The sequence below is a fragment of the Priapulus caudatus genome, unplaced genomic scaffold (assembly GCF_000485595.1).
Source record: "Priapulus caudatus unplaced genomic scaffold, Priapulus_caudatus-5.0.1 Scaffold959, whole genome shotgun sequence".
In the NCBI taxonomy this organism is placed as follows: domain Eukaryota; kingdom Metazoa; phylum Priapulida; class Priapulimorpha; order Priapulimorphida; family Priapulidae; genus Priapulus; species Priapulus caudatus.
Window position 1 is genome coordinate 69,764 of NW_014578020.1, and position 23,107 is coordinate 92,870.

Genomic DNA, 23,107 nt, shown 5'->3' on the forward strand with positions numbered 1-23,107 from the left:
GTGATCCTTGTGAAAAATAGTTAGCAATTAAAATGCGACACAATGATAGAATCAAACATCAGCATAACCGAAAGTTTGGCCCAGGAGAGTTTATTTTCAAGAGAGACAATAATGTTTAATAAAGGGCGTCAACAAAATGACAGCATTATCCATCGCTATTCGTAATAAATTCAGTTGCCTGTTTACAATTTTGTTAATATCCTGACACATGTAGCGGAACGAGGGGCTTATTGAAGTACCGGGCTGGGTACGAGCGACTTTGTGCTAGTCGCGGCGGAGTTACCTAGAATTCCGTGTTATTGGGCCGGTTAGCACACATATATTGGCTTGAAGGATGGCAAAATATCCTGTAATCGTTTACAAGCTTTTGAGCTGATACGCAAACATTTTCAAACAAAGCGGCTTCGCGAACGAAACGCCAGTCTTGATCTGAAGCTGAGATAGTACCTCATCGTACATGTCGGACCTATTCCAATATTATAACGGTAAACCTAATTATTATTTCACTGCTTTACTTGAACAGATTCCAATAGACCGTGAAGCGTTTCTTGTAGGCCCGGTGCCAGATGGGTGCAGCAATTCCAGAATCGTCTGACGTAACCATTATGTAAAATTGTACGGAGATCTTCAACAGCTAAGCCTAGATTTTGTAATATACGAACATCTTTACTGACTCCTAGCCACGCAAATCTTGAACGTGTATGGCCCATTTAAGATCGTGCCTGGAAACCATACACACCATGCAGGATCTTCAAGTTGCAGAATTTTTCAATTGATAAAGTGTTCTAAAAAAAGTTCCAATCTTGATCTATTCGCTACCAAAAGTAGCACCCTGATACTCCTAACAGATGGATGGATGGATGGATGATGGAGATAGATGGAGGCTGGAATGTATGGATGATGATTGGATGATGAAATGGAATGGATAATGGATGAATGAATGGGATGATGGATAGGATGGATGGATGGAACTGGATGGATGGGATGGATTAATTGGATGGATGAGGATTGGATGATGATGGATGGATGGATGGATGGATGGATGGATGCATGGATGGATGGATGGAATGGATGGATGGATTGGATGGATGGATGAGTGGATGATGGCATGGATGGATGCGAGATGGATTGACGAATGGATGGATGGATGGATGGATAGATGGATAGATAAGTGGAAGTGATGATTTGGATGGAGGATGGATGATGATGTATGTATGTATGTATTAATAATTATGTAATGTAATTATGTATGTGACGGACCGGGACGGACGACGGACGGACGGACGGACGAACGACGGTATGGATGGATGGATGAGGATGGGATGGATGGATGGATGGATGATGATGGATGGATGGATGGATGATGGATGGATGGATGATGGATGGGAATGGACTGATGGATGGATGATTGATGATGGATGGATGGATGGATGAACTGATGGAACTGGATGGATGGATGGATGATGGATCGCATAGGATGGATGGATGATGGATGGAATGATGAGTGATGGATGGATGATGGATGGATGGATGATGGATGGATGGATGGATGATCGGATGGATGGATGGATGGATGGATGGATGGATTGATGGATGGATGCGATGGATGGAGTTGTGATGTGGATGGATGGATAGATATTACGAGGGAACTAGCCTCTCTAACCGATATGATTAGATATACGTTGAATCCTGCAACGACTCCCCAATACATGGTGTTTCAAAATTCTGATACAACCCCGGCAGGAGGTAGGGAGATATAGAAAGGAAGAGTCGGTAAATAATAAATATGAAAATTGCGTAAACAATTCAGTAGGGCTGTTTGAGCAACTGAAGCTGTTTGACCGCGAGGTGTACGTTGCACGCAGTTAATTTGTCAGCGGCGTATGTTATAATCACATGTCCTGCCCGCGAATTAGTTGCATATATAGAAACTACTCAGGGAAAGCACGTTTGCAGGCATATACAATGTCATGTTCGGTATAGCACGGAAATCACTGCATGGCTATGTACACACAGAATTAGATAAATACAATCACAATAGGATACAGCTTGTGTTTGTAGTTGTCCACCCATAAAGCTAACTCATTCATATATTTACATGCTCGCGCAGAGTTGGTGTCGGAGCACCGCGCATGCGTCGCAACAGTATACCTTCGTAAAGTCTGCGGCGACGAAGGCCTGCTCCATGCCGCTGTATATGGTGAGAGGTATTAAGGCCACTTGGTGCGGATTCCGAAGGTGTTTCACGGTTGATATGAAGAGACTAAGCTCGATCTTCGGCCTCTCGAACCTCCTCCTCTCCCGTAGCATCTGGGCGTCGGCGTCGAGCTGGTCGAAGAGCGCCGCGATGATGATGGCCGCCGCGATGATGCAGGCGATCCAGACGCCCGCCAGTTTGTAATAGCCCTCGGGAAAACGCACGTCGGTCGCGTTGGTTCGCCTGGCGGCGCTGTCGCAGGCGTTCCACGTACCGCCGCAGTACCTGTACACGGGATTACTCAGCGAGTAGACGTACTCGTCGTCGTCGTCGGTGAAGCGTGGCTGGCTCGAGCCACCGACTCCCGCGCTCGTCGCGTTGGCATGTTCCCACGTGTCCGGATCCAACATGGCCGACGACAGCCAGTTGCCCCAGATCTGGCTCGTTTGGAATGTGATGTAGAAGATGCCGAAGAAGCGTCCGATTATTTCCTCCTGCGGTTGTCGTGTCAGCTGCGCGTATTCGATGGCGAGAGAGGTGAGATAAGTGCACTTGGCTGACCACAGTGGTGCCGTCGCTGCCCCAAGGATCAGCGAGCTTGGTACCAACGTCCCCCAGCTTGGAATAAAATTTGCTAGCATGTATAGGCCATAGACGGCGATGCACACGACAATGGTCCACTTGCAGCCAATGGTTTTGATGATAGCACTCGGTACGAACATGCACGAAAGCATCAGTGATACGTATATCATACTTAGCGAACCTGTTCCCAGCGTAGCATTCAAACTACTCTGTAGGTTGAGCAGCGACTGGTAAGCGGTGAAGACAAGCAGAAACGCGATGCTAACCGCCATTAGGTTTTTGCCGATTTTTCGCCGTTTTCGCTTGAATTCCCGCTCCTGAACACACGCGTCGGACTTCGCGGAATCGTTAACGTCGGTTTCCACCGACTCGGTAGAAACACCTTTGGCACTTGCACGTCGGAATTTCCCAACGTTGAATTTCACGCGAAACTTACTAGCTGGTGGCTTCGGTGGCTCCTGGGACATCCTAGTCTGTGTCTGCACGTCGATGTGAGCCGCGGGTCCCAACTCGACATCGGCCGTAATTGCAGGACCAGTCTCCTCATAGGCAATTATGGCGGGTCGCACCTTCACGCCGGCCACTGTCGCAGGGCAGACACGTGACCCATCGTCATCAGCGACTCCCGAGGGACCCGCCTGCGCGTTATCACCGACATCGGCGGTCGTTTCTTTATCGCCCATATTTTCTCCCATGCTCACGAGCTCTCCGATCCTAGCCCGAATACAACGACGATAAGTCGAACGCCATCGTAACGCAGCGCCAGGCTAGAGTTTCCGCCACCACCATCTCTCACTCTCGTCCTTTCCATATACACATGTGTGTGTATCCACCAGGAGACATCTCGAGCAAGGACCCAGGGGCACAGCGTTACAATGATCTGCGTAGGGTTTCGGCAGCCAGCACAGCGATATTCACTCAACTAGCGTGCTCTGTAAAGAGATCTCGCCCCGCGTTCGTGACGTCATCGCACGCGCGTCGGGCCGTAAAACTGCAGACGAGACGAAAGAAGTCGTCAATTAGCAGCGAAATACAACCACTTGCCCTCCGACGTCACGACACGTCGGCGTCTGCTGGAACGCACGGGGAGAAAAGGCAGCAGCCAGTTAACTTGCTGCATCTCGTGCGGCCAGGGAGAATGCTAACGGCTCGGCTTGAAGCTATGCACGGAGCTGCTGCTGCTGCTGCTGTTGCTGCTGATGCTCCTCCTCCTGCCCCTGCTGCGTCTGTTGCTGCTGCTGCTGTTGCTGTTGTTGCTGCTGCTGCTGCTGCTGCTGCGCCTGTTGCTGCTGCTGTTGCTGCTGCTACTGTTGCTGCTGTTGCTGCTGCTGCTGTTGCTGCTGCTGCTGCTGCCGGTGTGTACCGACGCAGACGACTCCAGCCGCGGCATGCGCTCGCTATTCGCGCGCTGCTTCGGTTTATTCTACAAATACAAATACAGCTGCACTCCTATTTGCGCGCCTAGTGAGCGAACATCAGACAACAACCGCGCACACAGAAAACCAGCAGTTGCGAAATCCAATACCTCTCTCGTATAGTGTCGAAGCACAATTCGAAATAATAGATATATGTGTGTTAAGAAGGCAGCAGGTTATGGGCACTTTACGTTTGTACTTTAAGTTTTTACTGTGCAGTGCGCGTCCACGCGATACTTTGAATAAAAAAAATTTACTGCATAGGGCTACCAATATTCTAAAAACTGTAACGGATGTAACTATAAATTCGATTCATGTCTTGCATTAATATTAATTGCAATAGGAAACGAAAATATGAATTGAAAAACTCGCAATTATCGACTCATATTCAGAGTAATTGTATAAACACAGGTGTATACATATTGCTCGATGCAGCATGAAAAGCATATACCCGTACATCTGCTCCTGTGATGCGGGGTGAAGTCCCATAGCCATAAAGGCGCGATAGAAGTTGTAAAGCGCCACGCGCGGTGGAAACGCAAACAGGAAATGTATACCTGATGACTAATGAGGGCGACGTTTAATATAGCAAATGGCGATGTGATGCCAAAATGCTGTCACTACTCAATCACCTCATGTGCCGACTACTAAATAGTCGGATGAAATAATTGCTGCATGCGAAGTAGCATAGTTTCTTTTTGTGTTCGCTCGGGTTTGCTTTCGCTCGCACTTCTTTGCGTGCGTGTTTGCGTGCTTACGCTCTTGCCTACTCGGGTATGCATGCGCGAGTGTCTTTGTGTGCGTGTACGTTTTACGTGTGCGTGTGTGCGTGCGTTCTTTCGGGCGTGCGTGAGAGCGTGAGAGCGTGAGAGCGGGCGTGTGTGTGCGCGCGCAATCGTGCGTCGTGTCGTGTGCGTCGTATGTCAAGTATTCTGGCTCTTTACCTGCACATACGCTTTTCAAAGTTCATTATGCGTGGAAAATAGTGTCAACGGCGAAACGCTAACTTCGCGTTTCACACGAAAAACCGGCGTTTTTTACGGTAGCCTAACCAAAACCTCTGCATCTACACTACAGCGTAGTCTAATAATGGCGCACGTGTACATACAACGTGATCAGTCCACGCTACAATTGCCGCGTTTCTTTAAACTGCGACATGCACCACACATTTCCTACGTGAACGTTCTTTCTTCACATAAAGCTTTAGGATGCAAGAGATGCTCAAACCAACGTGTTCAGATCGTGTTCATTGATCGGATGGTCTGTCAGGCGAGTAGTGTGACGCACATGTACGGTTACGTGTATATTAAAATCATCTTGTGCACCGCGACATGAAATATAAATATTGCTATATTATATTAATAGACATTACAACGCTAAAATGATTGTCAAATTTTTAGTAGCGCGTGCAGACGGCACCATGTACCACCAAGCACCATCCGACACGCGGTTATTTCTAGACACGACACCTGCAATTTCCAAAGTGTACATTATTTATTCAATGTGGCATGCAACGATCAATCCAATTTACCGTTTTACTGTACCAATTTGATTTGACAAATATTTGGAGAAACGATTAAAAAAGCGCGTGTGCGTGCGTGTGCGTGCGTGTGCGTGCGTGTGCGTGCGTGTGTGCGTGCGTACGCACATGCGTGCGTGCGGCAACATCCCCATGGGATAACATGTTTCTATTTAAATATATTCTGATGTTGAGGTATAGTAGGTAGTCCTTACCTTCCACGAACCCAAATGTTTTTCATTTTATCAAAACACACATCTCACACATGTCAATTACGCAAAACAACTGTTTGCGATGATAAGTTACGAGACAATCCGTATATGAAACGAGAAAATTGGATAAAATATTATGTACAAAATTACAATAGAAGGCCGATTTGTAATTGTACAAAATGTTGTGAAAGTACAACGAAAAAAGCAATAATTTTTGTGCATTGTGCGATAAGTAAATTTGTGCTACTTCAGATCCAAGAAAGAATTCTAAAATTATATTAATATAATTAAATTAAATTCACATATAAAATTAAATATTACATCATTATAAACACTCTACTTCTATTACTAACTAAAATATTACTACTAAGAAAACGAAAAGAAATTTTATAACGCGTTATATGCGTGCTGCTTTGGGGATATCAAAAACACATCGCTATACATCTAGAATAGTGATATATATAAATATTTTTGCCATACAGGTAAAACTGGTTGGGTTGGCGAGTGACTTGGAGGAGTTAATACTCGTTGCGTTGCAACTGTGTTCCGCAGGTAAACTATTAGCGAAACTAGTTTAGTAAGCAGTCGCCATATTCTCATGCAATGATACACAGTTCTTTCGTCAATTCTTGTCGCTTGCAAACCAGTTTCTCTGTATTATTGTATCAGTATGAAATCGGTATGAAATCGGTTCATCTGTATGAACGAGACGACGACGCAATATATTTCGTCAGTGACGAGAATTCTAGATGCGTTTTGATTGCCAGTGTCTGTAAGAATGACGTTGTGGTTTACCTTGCGATCACATCGAAACAGTATCAGAGTTTAAAAGCCGACTGCGGAGTCGCGAGATCCGGGTTGAAATCTAATCAATTCATTATGAGTATAAATTGTCTGACCAACCATGATACCGCGTATAGCTTTACGTCACCACTGACGCTTATTATGCAGCTGCGTATGCACAATTCAACACGCGAAGCCCCGACAATCGTACAATACAGTTTAGTTGTTTACCAATATGCCGCTGTAGAAAGAACATAGTTCAACACCCTCCGCTGCTGCACTGCTGAAACACCCAAACCTATATTAAGAGTTGCTGTAGAGTTGTTGTTGTTGTTGTGGCCGTTGTAGTCGCACACGCACGCACGCACGAACACACACACGCGTGTACGCACGCACACAACACACACACGCATGCACGCACACACAACACAAACACACGCGCGCGAGCACACACGCATATAATATTATATATATATATATATATATATATATATATATATATATATATATATAATATATATATACTCCCGAGACGCACGGATGCCGACGACAATATATAAGCCGCGTTCACACGTAGCAAGAAATCCGGTATTTAGCGTTCACACAAGGCAAAATGCGCGGTCCAAGAAATACGGTATCTAAACAGATCGGGTATTTGATGTAAATACGCGGCTTCCCAGAACCCGAATAATTTGCCGTGCTTGTGAAATACCGGATCTCTTGGACCACGCATTTCCTCGTGTGAACGCTAAATACCGGATTTCTGAAGCCGCGTATTTTATAGACTGGTCCGCGCTCGACAGTTCCAGTGTAAATTCGTTAATGATCATAACGAGCATAAACGAATAAACTTAAATGCCGTTATGTCTAAATAGTACAGCGGGTAAGCTAACCTATTGTGCATTTTTTGATAAAAGCACCAATTTTGGCACAGAGGGAGACCAATATATTATAAACAAATTTGGGTGTGGAGCCATCGCCCAACTGCCCCCTGGCGGCCGTGGCGGCCATTTTCCAAAATGGCCGCCAGCAGACACCCAAAAGACACACAGAAGTTAGATAAAGTTTGCTGCTGAAGGTTTTAGTGAATGTTTATTGAATGTCTTGAATCAAGACATGCCAGATAGCTCTTAGTCACATTTTGGGAGATGCTGCTGATATTAATTAACATATTTAGGCTAATTGCAGATGAAATGGCGACAAGGAAACCCATGATCAGGCATCAAATGCTGACATTCCTTGTGAATAGGCTAGATTCATTTAAGTTGTGGAAATGTTATCTGACCTTCTTCCTCTGTCTGTCAATAGCTATTCATGGACACTGCCCACGCCAATTAAGATGCCTATTAACAAAATTATTAACACAATTAGGCTAATTACATTGATAATACAACAACAATAACAGAACCAGATAGTGATAATTATGGTGGCTTGCTCTCATCAGATCAATCATGGGCAAGTTAAATGTTATACTTCTGTGGTCAAGGGACACTACTACCTTTAATTAACACATAATCTGCTAAATGCAATATGCAGATAAGTTCACTGTTTTACAGTACCTGTGTACAGTCTGGAACAGTTCAGAATCTTCATTTTAAGTTTGCAAGTTCAGTTCTGAGAGCACTCCCTGTCGCAAGCACACAGTAGTGTGCATTCCAGACTGGCCTTCTTGCACTTGCACCTCTTGATGCAGCCCTTCTGGCATTTGCAGGAGATAGGCTCCCGGCAGACCTTGGATGCCTCGGGGAGCGTTGTCCAGAGAGGTTCGTACATGTCGCTGGTCTTGATCCAACCCCAGTCGGTTGGTGATGGCAATGTTGGTGCAGGAAGCAGGGCCTGACCCCAGACATGTCCGCCCTGGTATATTGCTCGTCGGACGTGCTGCTTCAGGGCTGCACTTGTCGGTGGGATCAGCTGGACATTGCTCTTCTTTGCAAACAGTTTGCGGCGTGCCTTGTCGATATCGGTTGTGGTGCTTGCTCTGTCGTAAAGCAGGATGACGAACCTCTCGATGGTGTGCATGGCATCTTCATCAATATGATCTGGTGCAGTGGAGAGGTCAGTGAGTGTCTGGGTCAGCTGAGGTAGAGCTGTCCACACTGCCCATGCTGTCCTCTTGCCATGTCTGGCAAAGCAGGAGACCGTGTCGCAGCCCGTCAAAGCATAAAACATCGGTAGTGCCTGTGCTTTCTCAGGGCCCAGAGCCCGTGCCATCTCATGGGCTGCCAAGAACCGGAAAGCCTTGCCCGTGCCGAAGGACACCCACACTTTGGCTTCCTCCTCTAGGGTGCGTGCCAGCGCCACTGCCAGGACAACAACATCAGTGTCAACTGTGCGGATGAGGATCTTCTTGTGGCCATTGTGAGCAGCGTGGGCGACATGCAACATCATGCGGCTGTCAGCTTCTTCGTGGTTGCAAGGAGGCAGGGCTGCAGTATCTAGGAGCGGTGGCTTGCTCAATACATCATCTCCTTCAGTGATGACCAGCTCCTTGTCTGCAAGCTGGAATGAGTCGTGGAGGACGCCAGAGAGGAAGCTGAACAGCTCTTTCTTATTCTCGTCGACTCTGAGGAAGCTGGCCCAGTTCCCGGGGATCGTTGCACCACCCACCACCCGTCTTCTCACCCCTTTTCCGCGCTTGGCTCTTGCTGTACCCTTTTTGTTGTAGCTGGCTTCATTATCTGGATGATGACCGCTCCATCTAGCACAATGCAGCTGGTTGAAGGAACCTCAGACTTGGGCTGACTAAGGTCTTCTAGACAAGCCAGAATATCACTCTTGACACCCAGCCGGATGCAAACCGCCAGCTGATAGTGCAGGGGGCAGGCTTGGTTTTCTTGTTGGAAGAATTGCTCTAGATTCCCATCCCGGTTCTGGCACCCGATATACAGACGAGAGAACAGGTCCGCGTCATTCTTGAGGGATTTCATCTGCTGATTGCCCTTTCCCGGAGGTTTTGAAGCAGGCTGACCGAAGATTTTCAGCTTGTTTCTTTGGATGGCATCTCCTATGGGTTTCGTTCTCTCCACCAGGCGTTCTCTGACGAAGTTGTCAAACTGCAGCTGACCCACTTTGTGTGCATGACGGAGGGCGTCTACAGCTCTAGGTGGCGCGATCTCGAGTACCAGCAGATTGGTGTCGAGTACCAGCCGATCTTGACTCTCCTCTTCAAATGGATTCCCCAAGTTTTCCATCACGTTGACCATCGACTGTACATCTTTCAGAAACGCAGGCTGCACACTTGCTGACTGGTCATGGTGCCTTGTGTCTTGTGGTCAGTTTCCCGGGTCAGTTTTATTGAGGAATTGTTCGATGAGCGTGGTAACCTCTGGTCCTGCCACCATCCACCGTTGTAGAGTGCTGGGGTTGTCAGTCAGGCTCCCTGCACCTCCGTCTCTTTTGATGGCAGCATTGTTCTGCTCGTGGGCCTGATCGACGGGGATGGCGGAGAACGACCTGTTCGTCTTCTGGACGGTGAAGTTCCCAGCTCGGAATTCCTGGGCTATTTCAGGGTGTGTCATCGGCAGTTCCACCATGTCTCGCAGATGCACAGGAATCCAGCGGAATGGTTCGACTGACATGGGATGCCCGCAGGAAGGAGTCCGCTGTCCCGGCACTGGTGATCTCTGCCTGAACCAGTGCTTGCACCCATCCGCTCCCTTGCAGCCAGTCACCAAGGGTCTTCAGTGCTGCCATCTCGATATGAAGACCGCCGAAGAGGACGACAAACTTCTCTACACCATACTCCTGTGGCCACTTCCACTGGATTTCCTTTGCCAAAGCAAACAGCGGCTGGTCGCATGTGACCACTGAAGTCTGGCCAGGGTTGAGATATTCCACTGAAATCCTGACCGCATCCATAGAGTGCTTGATCATAGCCACGGTGTGGGCGCTCTCCAGGAAGAGTGGGAGCAGTGCGGTAGGACAGATGGCCCGACTGGCTGGCATGTCCTGCTGGCTTGCGTGGTACGCAGCCCATGAAGTGTTCTACACTGGAGAAGTTTCTTGTAGGGCGATTTGGGTGTGTTTTAGCCAGAGATACTCTCTTTCAGCATGTTGCTTGAGGCCGCTGTAGCTGCTCAGGGATGTCACGCTGGTAGCCGGCGCGGTTTTCTTTTTGATGCTGCCGACGGATGGGACATCTGTATAGTAGTGCGACAAACGGTCAACTGTTTTGAGGCCTCTTTCGTTCGGCCCTCCGAGGATGATGATGCTGCGGTCAATGCCGGCCCCAGGGACCGCGGGGTGTTGCATGAGGGAAATATCAGTCCCATGGAATGACTGTTTTGCTGTGGTGGAACTTAGGTTGTGATCAATATTGTCTACCGCGGCAGTCGTGAAGACTCTGCCTCTCATCTTGGGAGGGCAGACTACTTGCTCCTGGTGGTAGAGGCACTGTTCCCCAGCTGTGTGGAAAGGGACAGGACCCGATCATAGGAGATTGAAATCCCCATGTGTGCCAGCCTGTCGACGAGCTTCCTCTTGCGCGTGTGTGCATGTAGCATTAGGCCGATGTAGGTTGGAACTGGCGTCTCCTGCGTGGTGGCGTGCCTGACTGGGTGAGGCGTACTGCCTGTGGCGGCCATACTGCCTGTGGCGGTGCATAACGCTGCTGAACTTGAGGAGCTGGGCGATGCTTAGTGCCGATGGTGTTGTGCTTTCACTCTGGTGCTTGATACTGGGACCTTCCAAGCTCATATTGACCAAGGCAAGCAGCATGGGTGGCATGGGGTCCTGTTGGCATCCTGCAGGAAACGCGTTGAGCACCTTGGCATCTCTGATGATGTGGCGTCTCACAATTTGGGCAGCACGCGCCAGGTGGACAGCATTAAGGTCTCTGTCCAGTTCACATGCCTTTGCCAGGGCATCGCCGAGGTCTTCATTGAATGCAAGCAGGACATCGTGCCCCATGTGTTAATTAACATGATAATTAAATGTAGTAGTGTCCCTTGACCACAGAAGTATAATATTTGACTTGCCCAGGATTGATCTGATAAGAGCAAGCCACCATAATTATCACTATCTGGTTCTGTTATTGTTGTTGTATTATCGATGTAATTATCCTAATTAATTAACTTAAATTAATCTAGCTTATTCACAAGGAATGTCAGCATTTGATGCCTGATCATGGGTTTTCTTGTCGCCATTTCATCTGCAATTAGCCTAAATATGTTAATTAATATCAGCAGCATCTCCCAAAATGTGACTAAGAGCTATCTGGCCTGTCTTGATTCAAAACATTCAATAAACATTCACTAAAACCTTCAGCAGCAAGCTTTATCTAACTTCTGTGTGTCTTTTGGGTGTCTGCTGGCGGCCCGACGGCCGCCGAAAATGGCCGCCACGGCTGCCAGGGGGCAGTTGGGCGATGACTCCACATCCAAATTTGTTCATAATATATTGGTCTACCTCTGTGCCAAAATTGGTGCTTTTATCAAAAAATGCACAATAGGTTTGAATATCCTAGGTAAACCGCCCCACTAAAATGATATGTCTACGTATTTGATTGGCAGTTGGTGCGCATTGCATTGTGGCAATTAAATGCAAATTATACCGCGACATTTATGATCATAACGAGCATAAACGAATAAACTTACATGCCGTTATGTCTAAATGATATAAGTCTACGTATTTGATCGGCAGTTGGTGCGCATTGCATTGTCTATTTCGCATTGTTCGCTTGATTGTTACTAAAGCAGCTCGCACCTCGCAAATACCGTATTTCTGGAGCCGCGAATCAGCGTGTGAACGCTCGGCCGCGTATGTGTCTCAGATTCGGTATTTCGCAAATACCGTATTTCTGGAGCCGCGAATCAGCGTGTGAACGCTCGGCCGCGTATGTGTCTCAGATTCGGTATTTCGCAAATACCGTATTTCATAAATACGAGGTCTCGTGTGAACGAGGCTATATATATTATTATGTCAATATCAAGAGCTAATAATACCAGAAGTAGATAATAGGGTTCCCTATAGGCTATTATATCTACTTCTGATAATACCTAGCTAATGTATTATTAGCTCTTGCTATATATATATAGGCATATATTATATAATATATATATTATATATATAATATATATATACCAAATAATCGACGTGTAAAAATGATAGGAAGGTTTTGCTACATGAAGGCAATTAAATGCAAATTATACCGCGACATTTATGATCATAACGAGCATAAACGAATAAACTTACATGCCGTTATGTCTAAATGATAAAAATTAACGAAATATGACCGGATGCGTATATAAATATAGAGCGTGGATGGGAGACATTATAGTCACTGATAAAATAGGAACATCCCTTTCACTTACTTATTATTCATTATTATTATTATCACGAACTTGAAAAGTTGTATCATATTTTGATGGAATCTGCGTTGATTAAGATCACAGAGACTGCAGTATTATCTGATTATTTTGATCTAGGACCGCTATCAGAGTGAATTACACCGAGATGGTTAGTGTCAACACAGCGATTGCTGACATATTGCTGGTATATATTATATGGGTGCTACTTGCTCGCGCTGATCCGAATGTGAGGTAACCTTTCCTCTTTCAACGCGAGCGGTACCCTGAACGTTACAACCCTTCCGCGCGGCGATTCTGCCAGGGGTGGTATAATATACCAGGACTGGTACGCGAAAACGACCAAACAAACACGATAGGCACTCCTAATCAGCGCCAGCAAAAATAGCTCCTGTGCGCTACTGCTGCTCCGTCGAGGCATGCTAGCCACTAAACATACATACGAACAGAACGAACCAAGTGCGAATCACGCTCCTCTCCGGTTGTTTCATGGCCACAGCGAACAATTGAGGACACACGTAAGGTAGACGCTGCATGGTGAAATGGCGTACAGTATTCGGGTGTGAGTTCGTACCGCATATAGGGTATAATTAGCATTCGTAATTATTTGCGGTAATCGCAATTCGTTCCTCACTTTAGTAACATCGAGAGTCCATAATAAAAATATTTGCTATTATGGACTCTTGGTAACATGTTTCCTCATGCGAATTTCGAAAATCTACTGAAAAAATACTAGCTATGATTCCTATTGACCCAAATTTGAGAACCGTTACAGAAGAAAATAATCAGTCTTAAAAAGCGTAAACCTAATAGTTGATTGGGGAGACAGTACAAAAAATATGTAAACAAAGACAAACACGAAAGAAGCTTTTTCTACTTTAAGCAAAGCACAACCACCAGCAATATGTGGGTGTTTGTGTTTGCCGATTTTAATCACGAGAAAGGTTGGAGCCAGTGGGGGCAGTTCTTAATGGGCAAGAGACCCGTGAAGAAACAGGGAAAAAGCATTGTTTATAGACCCTCTCTGAATATGCTCTCATGCTCAACTTTTTTCATCGGCGGAACAGCTGGTTGTGCTATGAGAAGTAAAATGTGGAGGGTTTTCGGCGCTGCAATAACACGAAACTGGTTGTTCCGATCAAATTCTCTATCCACGGATTCGTGCACCAGCAATTACAAAAATTACGTTTGCGTTCGTATACTTTAATACTGCCGAAGATATTCACAGTTTGTTATGCAATGTGGATAGTTATCTTCGACGAAGCCCACATCACAGGGGCTGGCACATCTTCTGTGCGATGAAAGACAAATACAAAACGACATGGCGCCTGTTATTGCTTCCGCCATGCCTTCAACAGGTGGCAATATCTAGAAGAACGAGGAGCGGGAGCAGCCGTCCACGACGTGTCTGCTGAGATTTCAGGCTTGAATATTCTAGAGCTGCTAGTCTCGATGAACAACGAAAGTACACATAATCTCATATACCGATGACAGTCCATCAGACGTGTCGGTCACGCGATGAACAAATAAAGTTGGTCAGTTATTTTTACCCACACAGTAGCGAAGCTGTTGCTCAGTGTTCGCGCTAGCTTTCCACGAAACCAGGGATGAATAATGGCAAATTGTCATTATTCACCCCCGATGAAACCGGTGCATATAGTCACGCAAAATAGCAAATTGGCTATAGAATGTAAAAACAGAAGAGACGCTTATGTGCAAGCTTGCCGACAAAGGATGTTCCCCTGAAGGTGGGTTTGCTCTCGTTCGAAACCGATGAAGTGGGGCCGAACGCAAATCGAGTGTGCTTGTCATGTCTCGGATTTATTTACGGAAAAATCGATATGTACATTGTAATGACGTAGATATCGAATTATTTAACCTAGTATAAAACCTAGCGACGCGGGTCGTTTAACGTAAGCAGATAACGTCATAGGTTATTTTAGTAACAGCCAAGGAAACAAGCGAAGGACGCCACCCAGCTATCCCAAGAAACTGAGTCTGGAACACGAGTAAAAGTTATCACCCACGACGGCAGAGTGACAGTTTAGTACCTATAGAAGGACATCACACCTTGATGTCGCATGCCGACTGATAAAGAACAAACAACGAACGCCGCCGACAAATGTGAACTATGTGAACATGAATCGAACTGCCGCGATTCCCAAGTTCTCACGCTAGAGAAGGAAGTCTCACCTTCAGTTGTCCATAAAATTCTGGAGAAGGACATAGGATTGCACCATCGCATGCAATAAGGCATCGAGGACACTTGGGCCATGCATTCCTCCAGTTGCATAAATACCGAACAGTTTCGACAGAAAGGCAGACACAGTTCACGACGCTGTCAGCACCGCGCTGCTCTCACCTGCTTTCGTCACCACGCTACCGTCGCCGCTGGACATCACCGACTGAGGACCTGCCTGCGACCTGCAGGACTCCACGCTCGTAAATATGAACTGCATTTGTAAACCAGTCGCTTGTCTGTATGTGCCTGGTGTGTAAGAGGTTAGCCTGCATAGGCATTATTGGTCTGCGTAGCTGTTATACGGCGTAGCAATTTGTAATGCGTATTCGCTTATGTGCCTACGGGCCTTACACTTTATAAACGATATGTAAACTATTGTACGCGTTTCATATGTGTGTGCGGCTTGTCTATGCATCGTATAATTATGTAGCGTATGTAGCTTAAAAAAATGTTCTACTTAGCCACTGTTTGTTAAGCCCACAATGTTTGATTGTAACCGGTAGGCCCTACTGTTCTCGTATTAAACGATTGATATCACGTTTCTATAACATTTTGAATGCTATAAATTAATTCGCAATTTACGACATGTATGAGATACTTACGACACCTATGAGCTACTCGGTAGCAACACTCGAACAGTAGCACAACATACAGCTAGTCGTATCATCTGGTATCATCCACTCGAATGTGATACCAATTATTTTACAAAAAAACACAAAAACACTAGCAAAATAGTCTTATAACTTAACCCAAGTAAAGTACCGCATTTACCTAGATAAATATTTTGCACAAACACATACGTTGACCCACTTGCACGTGCAGCCCGCGGATGGACATACCCGCGCATTCAGGGGCTAATCACTAACGTTGCCGTTCATGAACCCATGACCGGTGTAGATGCACCTTTCCCCCAATTTCTTTTCGGGATATCTGACACGGTTCTACAACGAGAGCTATTCTGCGAACGCAGAACCTTTCTCAGAGCTATGCACATTGTAGCATCGCCGTAAATCGCAGACGCGCTACAGTTTTTACACGTGCTCGGCGTTACTCGGCGCAGCCGTAAATCCTCGCTAACAAACAACGAGAGGGTTATTCTTGAGACGGCACTCTGCTTCAAAAAATAGCGCTCATTGCACACGTGCAACGCTAAAACGCCATTTCACTGCCACTCGCTGATGGGTTACGCTGATAATCCCCATAATGAATCGTTGATAGCTCTTTCTAATTAATGCGCGATCCGCGTACAAACGTTGACGTATACGGTGTTGAAGGTCAGGGTTACGCGGCTGGTAGACTTGCTAGTTGGCAGAACCTCATTACTAGTTGCTTTCGCGATAATTGTTACTATGAAATCACACGCGTCTGTTCATTGTCACTCAGGGAGCTAGACATCTTCATAATTATTATATAAGCCAGACGGCCCGAGCTTTCTGAAACGATGCTAGTACGCGTAAGAAGTGTGATAAGTTAATAAACACTGCCGGAAGTCCTGAAAATCAACTATTTCCTCAAAGAAAGACTTGCGAGATTTTTTCGTCGATAATGTGCACTCGAGAAAGTATTGTATACTAAACTGTCAGAGAAAATTCCTAAACCTGACGTCTTAATCACGCTCTGTAAGGCAGATTGAACGCATCTGGATATACGGCTGCACAAAGATCCGTTAGCAATACTAAAACACCATCCATGTTTATTCAACCACAATTGCTTATCGTGCTGTACAAACTGATACTAGGCACATGAGAATATAAATACGAAAATTGAATATTTACAACAAACTATACAGAACCGGACATCTGCCGAAATGCTTTTCATCAGGTGATAAACTAGTTATCAGACGGTAATAAAGCTAAATGTAAGTTACACAAGGAGCTGAATATCAGACACGCTACATAACAGCAATAGGCTAGATATCAGCCGATAAACTGGGTATCAGATGATAAACTGGGTATCAGATGATAAGCTGGATATCGAATTATAAGCTAGATATCACCTAATAAGGTTGAATATCAACTGACAAGCCGGATATCTGATTATAAGCTGGATATCAAACAATAATCAATATTAGGCCATAAGCTCGATGACACCCGAGATATTAGATATCAAATGAAATACCAGATTGTATACGTAAAAAATTTGGATACCAGTCACCAAAGGACAAACTCGATATCAGACGACAAGCCAACAAGGGGACTATTAGGTTTATATCAGCTAAGGTTGCCACGAGATTTCAACCTGAACAGATTCTCCCCCTGCGCACAAATCTTCCAGGATTTCTCGTTTTGGATATCAGGTTACGAAGTTGTTCTGCGAGTTTATTTTTGTTTGGCTTGGGCAGCTGATCATGTACAGCCAAGTTCACACACTGCAAATTGCAGGGCATGTTATGGTGAAAATACCCACCAGACACTGTGAAAAAGTGCGCACGTATGTATGTATACATACATCTAGATCGACTGGCCAGTCGATCTAGATGTGTATATTATATAATATTGAGATGTGTGTAATCAGCTGGCCAGCTGTATTTAAGCAGCATTTTATTCATTAAGGGCACCACTGGAAAAGAACACCAGCGTTCTGGGTATGCTACAAGAGACGGTGCAGTTCTAATGTACGATGCTGTATTTAGCCAGAAATGGCTCCCATTTCAAAAACTAGAGTACTTGTAGTCACCCAGACATACCAGCAACACACTAGCTAAAAGGCATTGATGCCGACACTTTTACTCAACTGAAACGTGAGTGGAGCTAAACACTTGCACCTCATGACTCAACTTTCACACTCATTTTAAGATGTTTACCTAAAGCAAAATCCTGTGCTAGGCACGACCATGTATTTGGAGAAGTAAGTACGCATCGAGTTCTGTATCACTTACTTCTAAGAATAAACGGAATTTCTAATGGCAAATATAACATTTTACACGTAGAAGTGAACCGATGAGGTTTCTTTCCCGATCCCATTTTTTATCCGTGCACTGGAATGGGTTCTGCTGAATTCTCGCCATTTCCTTCAAACACTCAAATCGCCTCCGCCTCCGCCTCTCTCTACGTCTCGTCCGTGTCTTCCACGTATGCCGCCTCGCTCTCCACCACCTGCTCCTCCTCCTCCCCCGCCTGGAACACCCCCTCCTCCTGCTCCTTCTGCAGGGTCGCCCCCGGGTCGTCCTCCTCGCACACGAGCGGCTCTCCGTCGGCGGAGAAGGCGACGTGTGCATCGCCGGGCAGCTCGGTCACGTCGGTGTCGGCGACGAGGTCGGACGCTTCAATGAGGGCGCCGTCGTGAAGACCCAGCTGCTGTATGATGTGGTTGCCGTCAGCGTCAAGCACCAGCTGCCCCTCCTGCTGCATCTGAGCGATCTGCTCCGGTGTCGCGTGCAGCACCTGCGCACGACACATAGCATCGTCGTTTATTTTGTTCAGTTATTCAGGTAATTATCCATAATGCCATATACCCGTAGTACTGTTAGTGTTACAATATATTTTAAGTTAATGAAATTAGATAACTACCAAGGATATATACACAAAAAGTATGACTAGCACATTTATTTGCATTGTGGTCGTTAGAGCGTGAGTGGCTATCGCACGGCTGTATAACCAGTTGGTTCCTCGTCAGACACACCAACGGTAGCTATGACGCCTGTCATAGACTTATGACAGTCACAACTACTCATGATATTTCTGACAATGGGCCCAGTAACAGACTTATTTACATACATTTGACCACACATACGAACATACACATGCATATACACGTGCAAGCCCAACCACAATGCCTTTAGCAGTATTCCCAGGGTTAAGGTCAAGACATACTGCAACGACAATGACCAAATGTAATGTCCAATGCCATCAAAATTGAATTAGAAACTATTTTTCCATTACAACTGTTTGTAAACACACACGCGCCATATCGCAACGCACGAGACACACGCAAGCACCAAGCACCAACACAATGCCTTTAGCACGTATTTCCAGGGTTAGCGTCAAAGACATACTTGCAACGACAATGACCAAATGTAATGTCCAATGCCATTTTAGAAAATTAAGAAACTATTGTTTCCATTGATTACACTGTTGTAAAACACGACCACGCGCGCCACGCACAGACACAGCGCACCGCACACGACACGCACAGCCACTACGCACACGCACACACACACAACATAAAACAAACAATTTGTAACGAACGCAGGCTGCCTCAAGCTGTTTGAGGATTATATAGCAGACTTAGATTATGTGCTTATGGAAATTGGTCTTATATAAAATTTGGGCCATTTATGATTGCTGCAAAGTTTACCCAACTAAGCAGAAAAAATGGCATATCTTTTATCAGCAGGGATGCAGACCTCTAATACATGCCAAAGGAACTACAGTGTTGTCAGTAGTTACCAAGAAATATCAAAGCACTCTCTTAATCTATAAACATACTAGCCCACCACCACCTAGCCGACCCACTTGCCACGCCATCATCTCAACTGTTGTAGAATACGGAATGAAGGCGGCCCTAAATATATAATCGTAGTAGCGAATGTGATTACAACAAGCGTGTAAATATTCTGGTGTAGAGCAAATAATGGCTACTAAACTAGTCTTTCTATGCTCTACATCACTCTATTTATAAATCTCTGTAAAAAAAAACATCCAGATGGGCATAACGTACTAGAGAGCGTTGCGAAGGTGTTGATCCGAAGCGCTGATGCGAGATCTTGCGCGCAGTTCGGGCACTATTATTAGGTCAATTAAATACCCAGGGTTTCTTAAACTAGTCTAGGTAGATCTAGAATTCAAATCAATTAACATCGGGACAAAATGTTTTTTGCGTTTTTGGCTTTTGTTTTTGTTTAGGGCACTTGAACTAGAACAAAATGTCCAGCATATCATAAGAGGACCCCCTATTCCGTATCATTTTATTTTAGTTGTACAGCAAACCTAATTAAATATTACCATAACAGTATTTTAACGGTTCAAAGTAAGTGGGCACTTTACTGTTCGTTAAACGAAATCATAAGGGCAACAGCATATACAGCTGCTATTGTTATATCTATTATTACTGTATCATACAAGCTGAAATACTAATTAATGACTCTAATTCCACAACAATTCCACGTTAATCATACAGACTATAGATAATCTAACATTTCCAATGAATTCACCAAACCAATATATGATTTTCCCAAAGATGATCCACTGAGCAGGGTTAGATACTAACCATTTTAGTTCATTAGTCCACAGGACTAGTAAAAAAAAAAATGTACTGGTCCTTCCAAGATTCTACTAGTCCTGCCGAAGGACTCTTACTAGACACAAAGTGACGAGCATTGTGATTTGCCGGGGGTAGGAGGGTGGAGCCCCCCTTCTGCTAGGGGTACAGGGGTCTTCCCCAGGGTACAAGGGGTCTCCCCAGAAAGGTTTTGTAAAAGACATTCAATTGTATAAAATATACGTAACTTTGATATGATCATAAGACAATGTACGCCGGCAGCGACAGCGCTCATCTAATCGTCTACTGCGGTGACTCTGCTGTGGTGGAGTGGTGGGATTCTAGGTAAACCTCTGTTAGTCCCAAATGTGTTCACATACAGGCCGAAACAGTGGAATGCACAGGGATGGTATCAGGAACCTTCTAAAGATAGTTCGTTGAATCGTTATGACAAGTTGTCCCGAGATGGCGCGTACGTTTAAGTGTCTTCAGATTAAAGATGAAGCTCCCATCGTACGTATAGCAACAACTATTTGCAAGACAGAATAGGTAAGCACTCATGCCATTACCTAGGCAAGCCTACAGGCTGCAATAGAGAGCTGCACCTGCTTAACCAATTAACGCAGGCAAAAACTACACGTACACCAACACATGCACTGGCATAGCCACTGGCAGTGGCATACGGTACATGTAACATACTGACAGTACAGAGAATGCCATAGAAATTATACGATTTAAGGAGCATAAACCTTCTTTTAACACAATTTAGCTTTTGAAATTTGCACTGTGACATTGTTAACATCATCCTCATACATCCAGGCATGTATAGATTCTACTAGCAAACCCGGCAGTCAAATTCTTTCTAACAGACAGTCAACAAATCCATGTTTAACCCTCCTCTTGGGGGTCAAAAGTAGGGCTGTCATTGGTATAAAATTATTTCGATTCGATTATTGATATTTTTGTTTTCGATATTTCGTTTCGATTCGATCCGATTCGATTTAATATATAATAAAACATGATGTAGCAAAAGAAACTTTAGCAAAATATTCCGACACATGACTTCTCTTTCCTTTACTGGACATGAATGAAAAAAGAATTTAACCTTTTACCAGGCAGGCATATGAAATCTCAAAAAGATTTCTAGTGTATGGAGTATGTATATATACTAAAAAAGATCGTATGTATAGTGACGGAAATGATATTTTGCAGGGGTCGAAATTAGCGGTACCCCTATATTCGCGGGATAGTAGATTTTTGTGTTGGATGCCAGATTTCCAATGCTTGGTATCCCGCTTCGATAGTTATACAAAATCGGGATAGTGGTTGTTGAGTTAACAACTTTATACGGCAGCGCATCTGAGCGAGTGCGCCCGATCTGAACAGGCTCAGGCACCCTGATTCTCATCGGTCTCGCTGCTAGCATGATGTATCCATTACTACGGCTCAAGGGGTCGTTGTCGTAACAGGTACTACAGATATGGACCCGAGGTACATATATGTATACACAAAGTGTACCAGACTTGTACTACAGAAGTGTACCCTAACCCTAACCCTAACCCTAAACATACCTCCTATAAAAATATAAACATAATACTAAACAACCTAAAACTACCTCGGGTACATATCTGTAGTACCTGTTACGACAACGACCCTTCGTGCATTACTACGCCACACTAGCATTATACAGCGGGCATAGTATAAGCGTATAAAGCGTGGCGGATGTAGGCTTAGATACAAATATCCGGATATCTTTTTAGATATTTAGAACTTTTCGGGATATTTAGAAAAATCTGGATATTTAGAAAATTCCTTAATATTTAGAAGATAAAACACAATTTTCTCAAATATTAAGGATTTGTAAGAATGAGTTTGTCTTTTTCTGTATAAAAATTTTTAATTTATATTATTTTAATTTTTTTAATAAATTTTATTAAATATAATTCTGTATTGCGATTTTTTCGCACAAAATAAATATGTTTTAAAGACATTACGTTGAAATTACTGAGATATTTAGAAAAAATTTGGGGATATTTAGAAACTTAACTGGGAATACTGCTAAAGGCATTGTGGTTGGGCTTGCACGTGTATATGCATGTGTATGTTCGTATAGTGTGGTCAAATGTATGTAAATAAGTCTGTTACTGGGCCCTTGTCAGAAATATCATGAGTAGTTGTGACTGTCATAAGTCGTATGACAGGCGTCATAGCTAACCGTTGTGTGTCTACGAGGAACCAACTGGTATTATACAGCCGTGCGATAGCCACTCACGCTCTAACGACCACAATGCAAATAAATGTGCTAGTCATACTTTTTGTGTATATATCCTTGGTAGTTATCTAATTTCATTAACTTAAAATATATTGTAACACTAACAGTAACTACGTGGTATATGGCATTATGGATAATTACCTGAATAACTGAACAAAATAAACGACGATGCTATGTGTCGTGGCGCAGGTGCTGCACGCGACACCGGAGCAGATCGCTCAGATGCAGCAGAGGGGCAGCTTGGTGCTTTGACGCTGACGGCAAACCACATCATACAGCAGCTGGGTCTTCACGAGGCGCCCTCATCGAAGCGTCCGACCTCGTCGCGCCGACACCGACGTGACCGAGCTGCCCGGCGAATGCACACGTCGCCTTTCC

The 23,107-nt window shown here is 44.9% G+C and overlaps 1 protein-coding gene across 1 annotated transcript in view; it reads right to left on the bottom strand.

The window, feature by feature from the left end:
- Positions 1-16,924: 16,924 nt before the first annotated feature.
- The window catches only part of LOC106814663 (protein BANP-like), a 29,626-nt gene continuing 23,443 nt past the window's right edge, over positions 16,925-23,107 (bottom strand). The window contains exon 10 of the mRNA XM_014819009.1: positions 16,925-18,641. Within this exon, the coding sequence (XP_014674495.1) occupies positions 18,306-18,641 (336 nt within the window). The 3' untranslated portion in view covers positions 16,925-18,305. The remainder of the gene's footprint in view (positions 18,642-23,107) is intronic.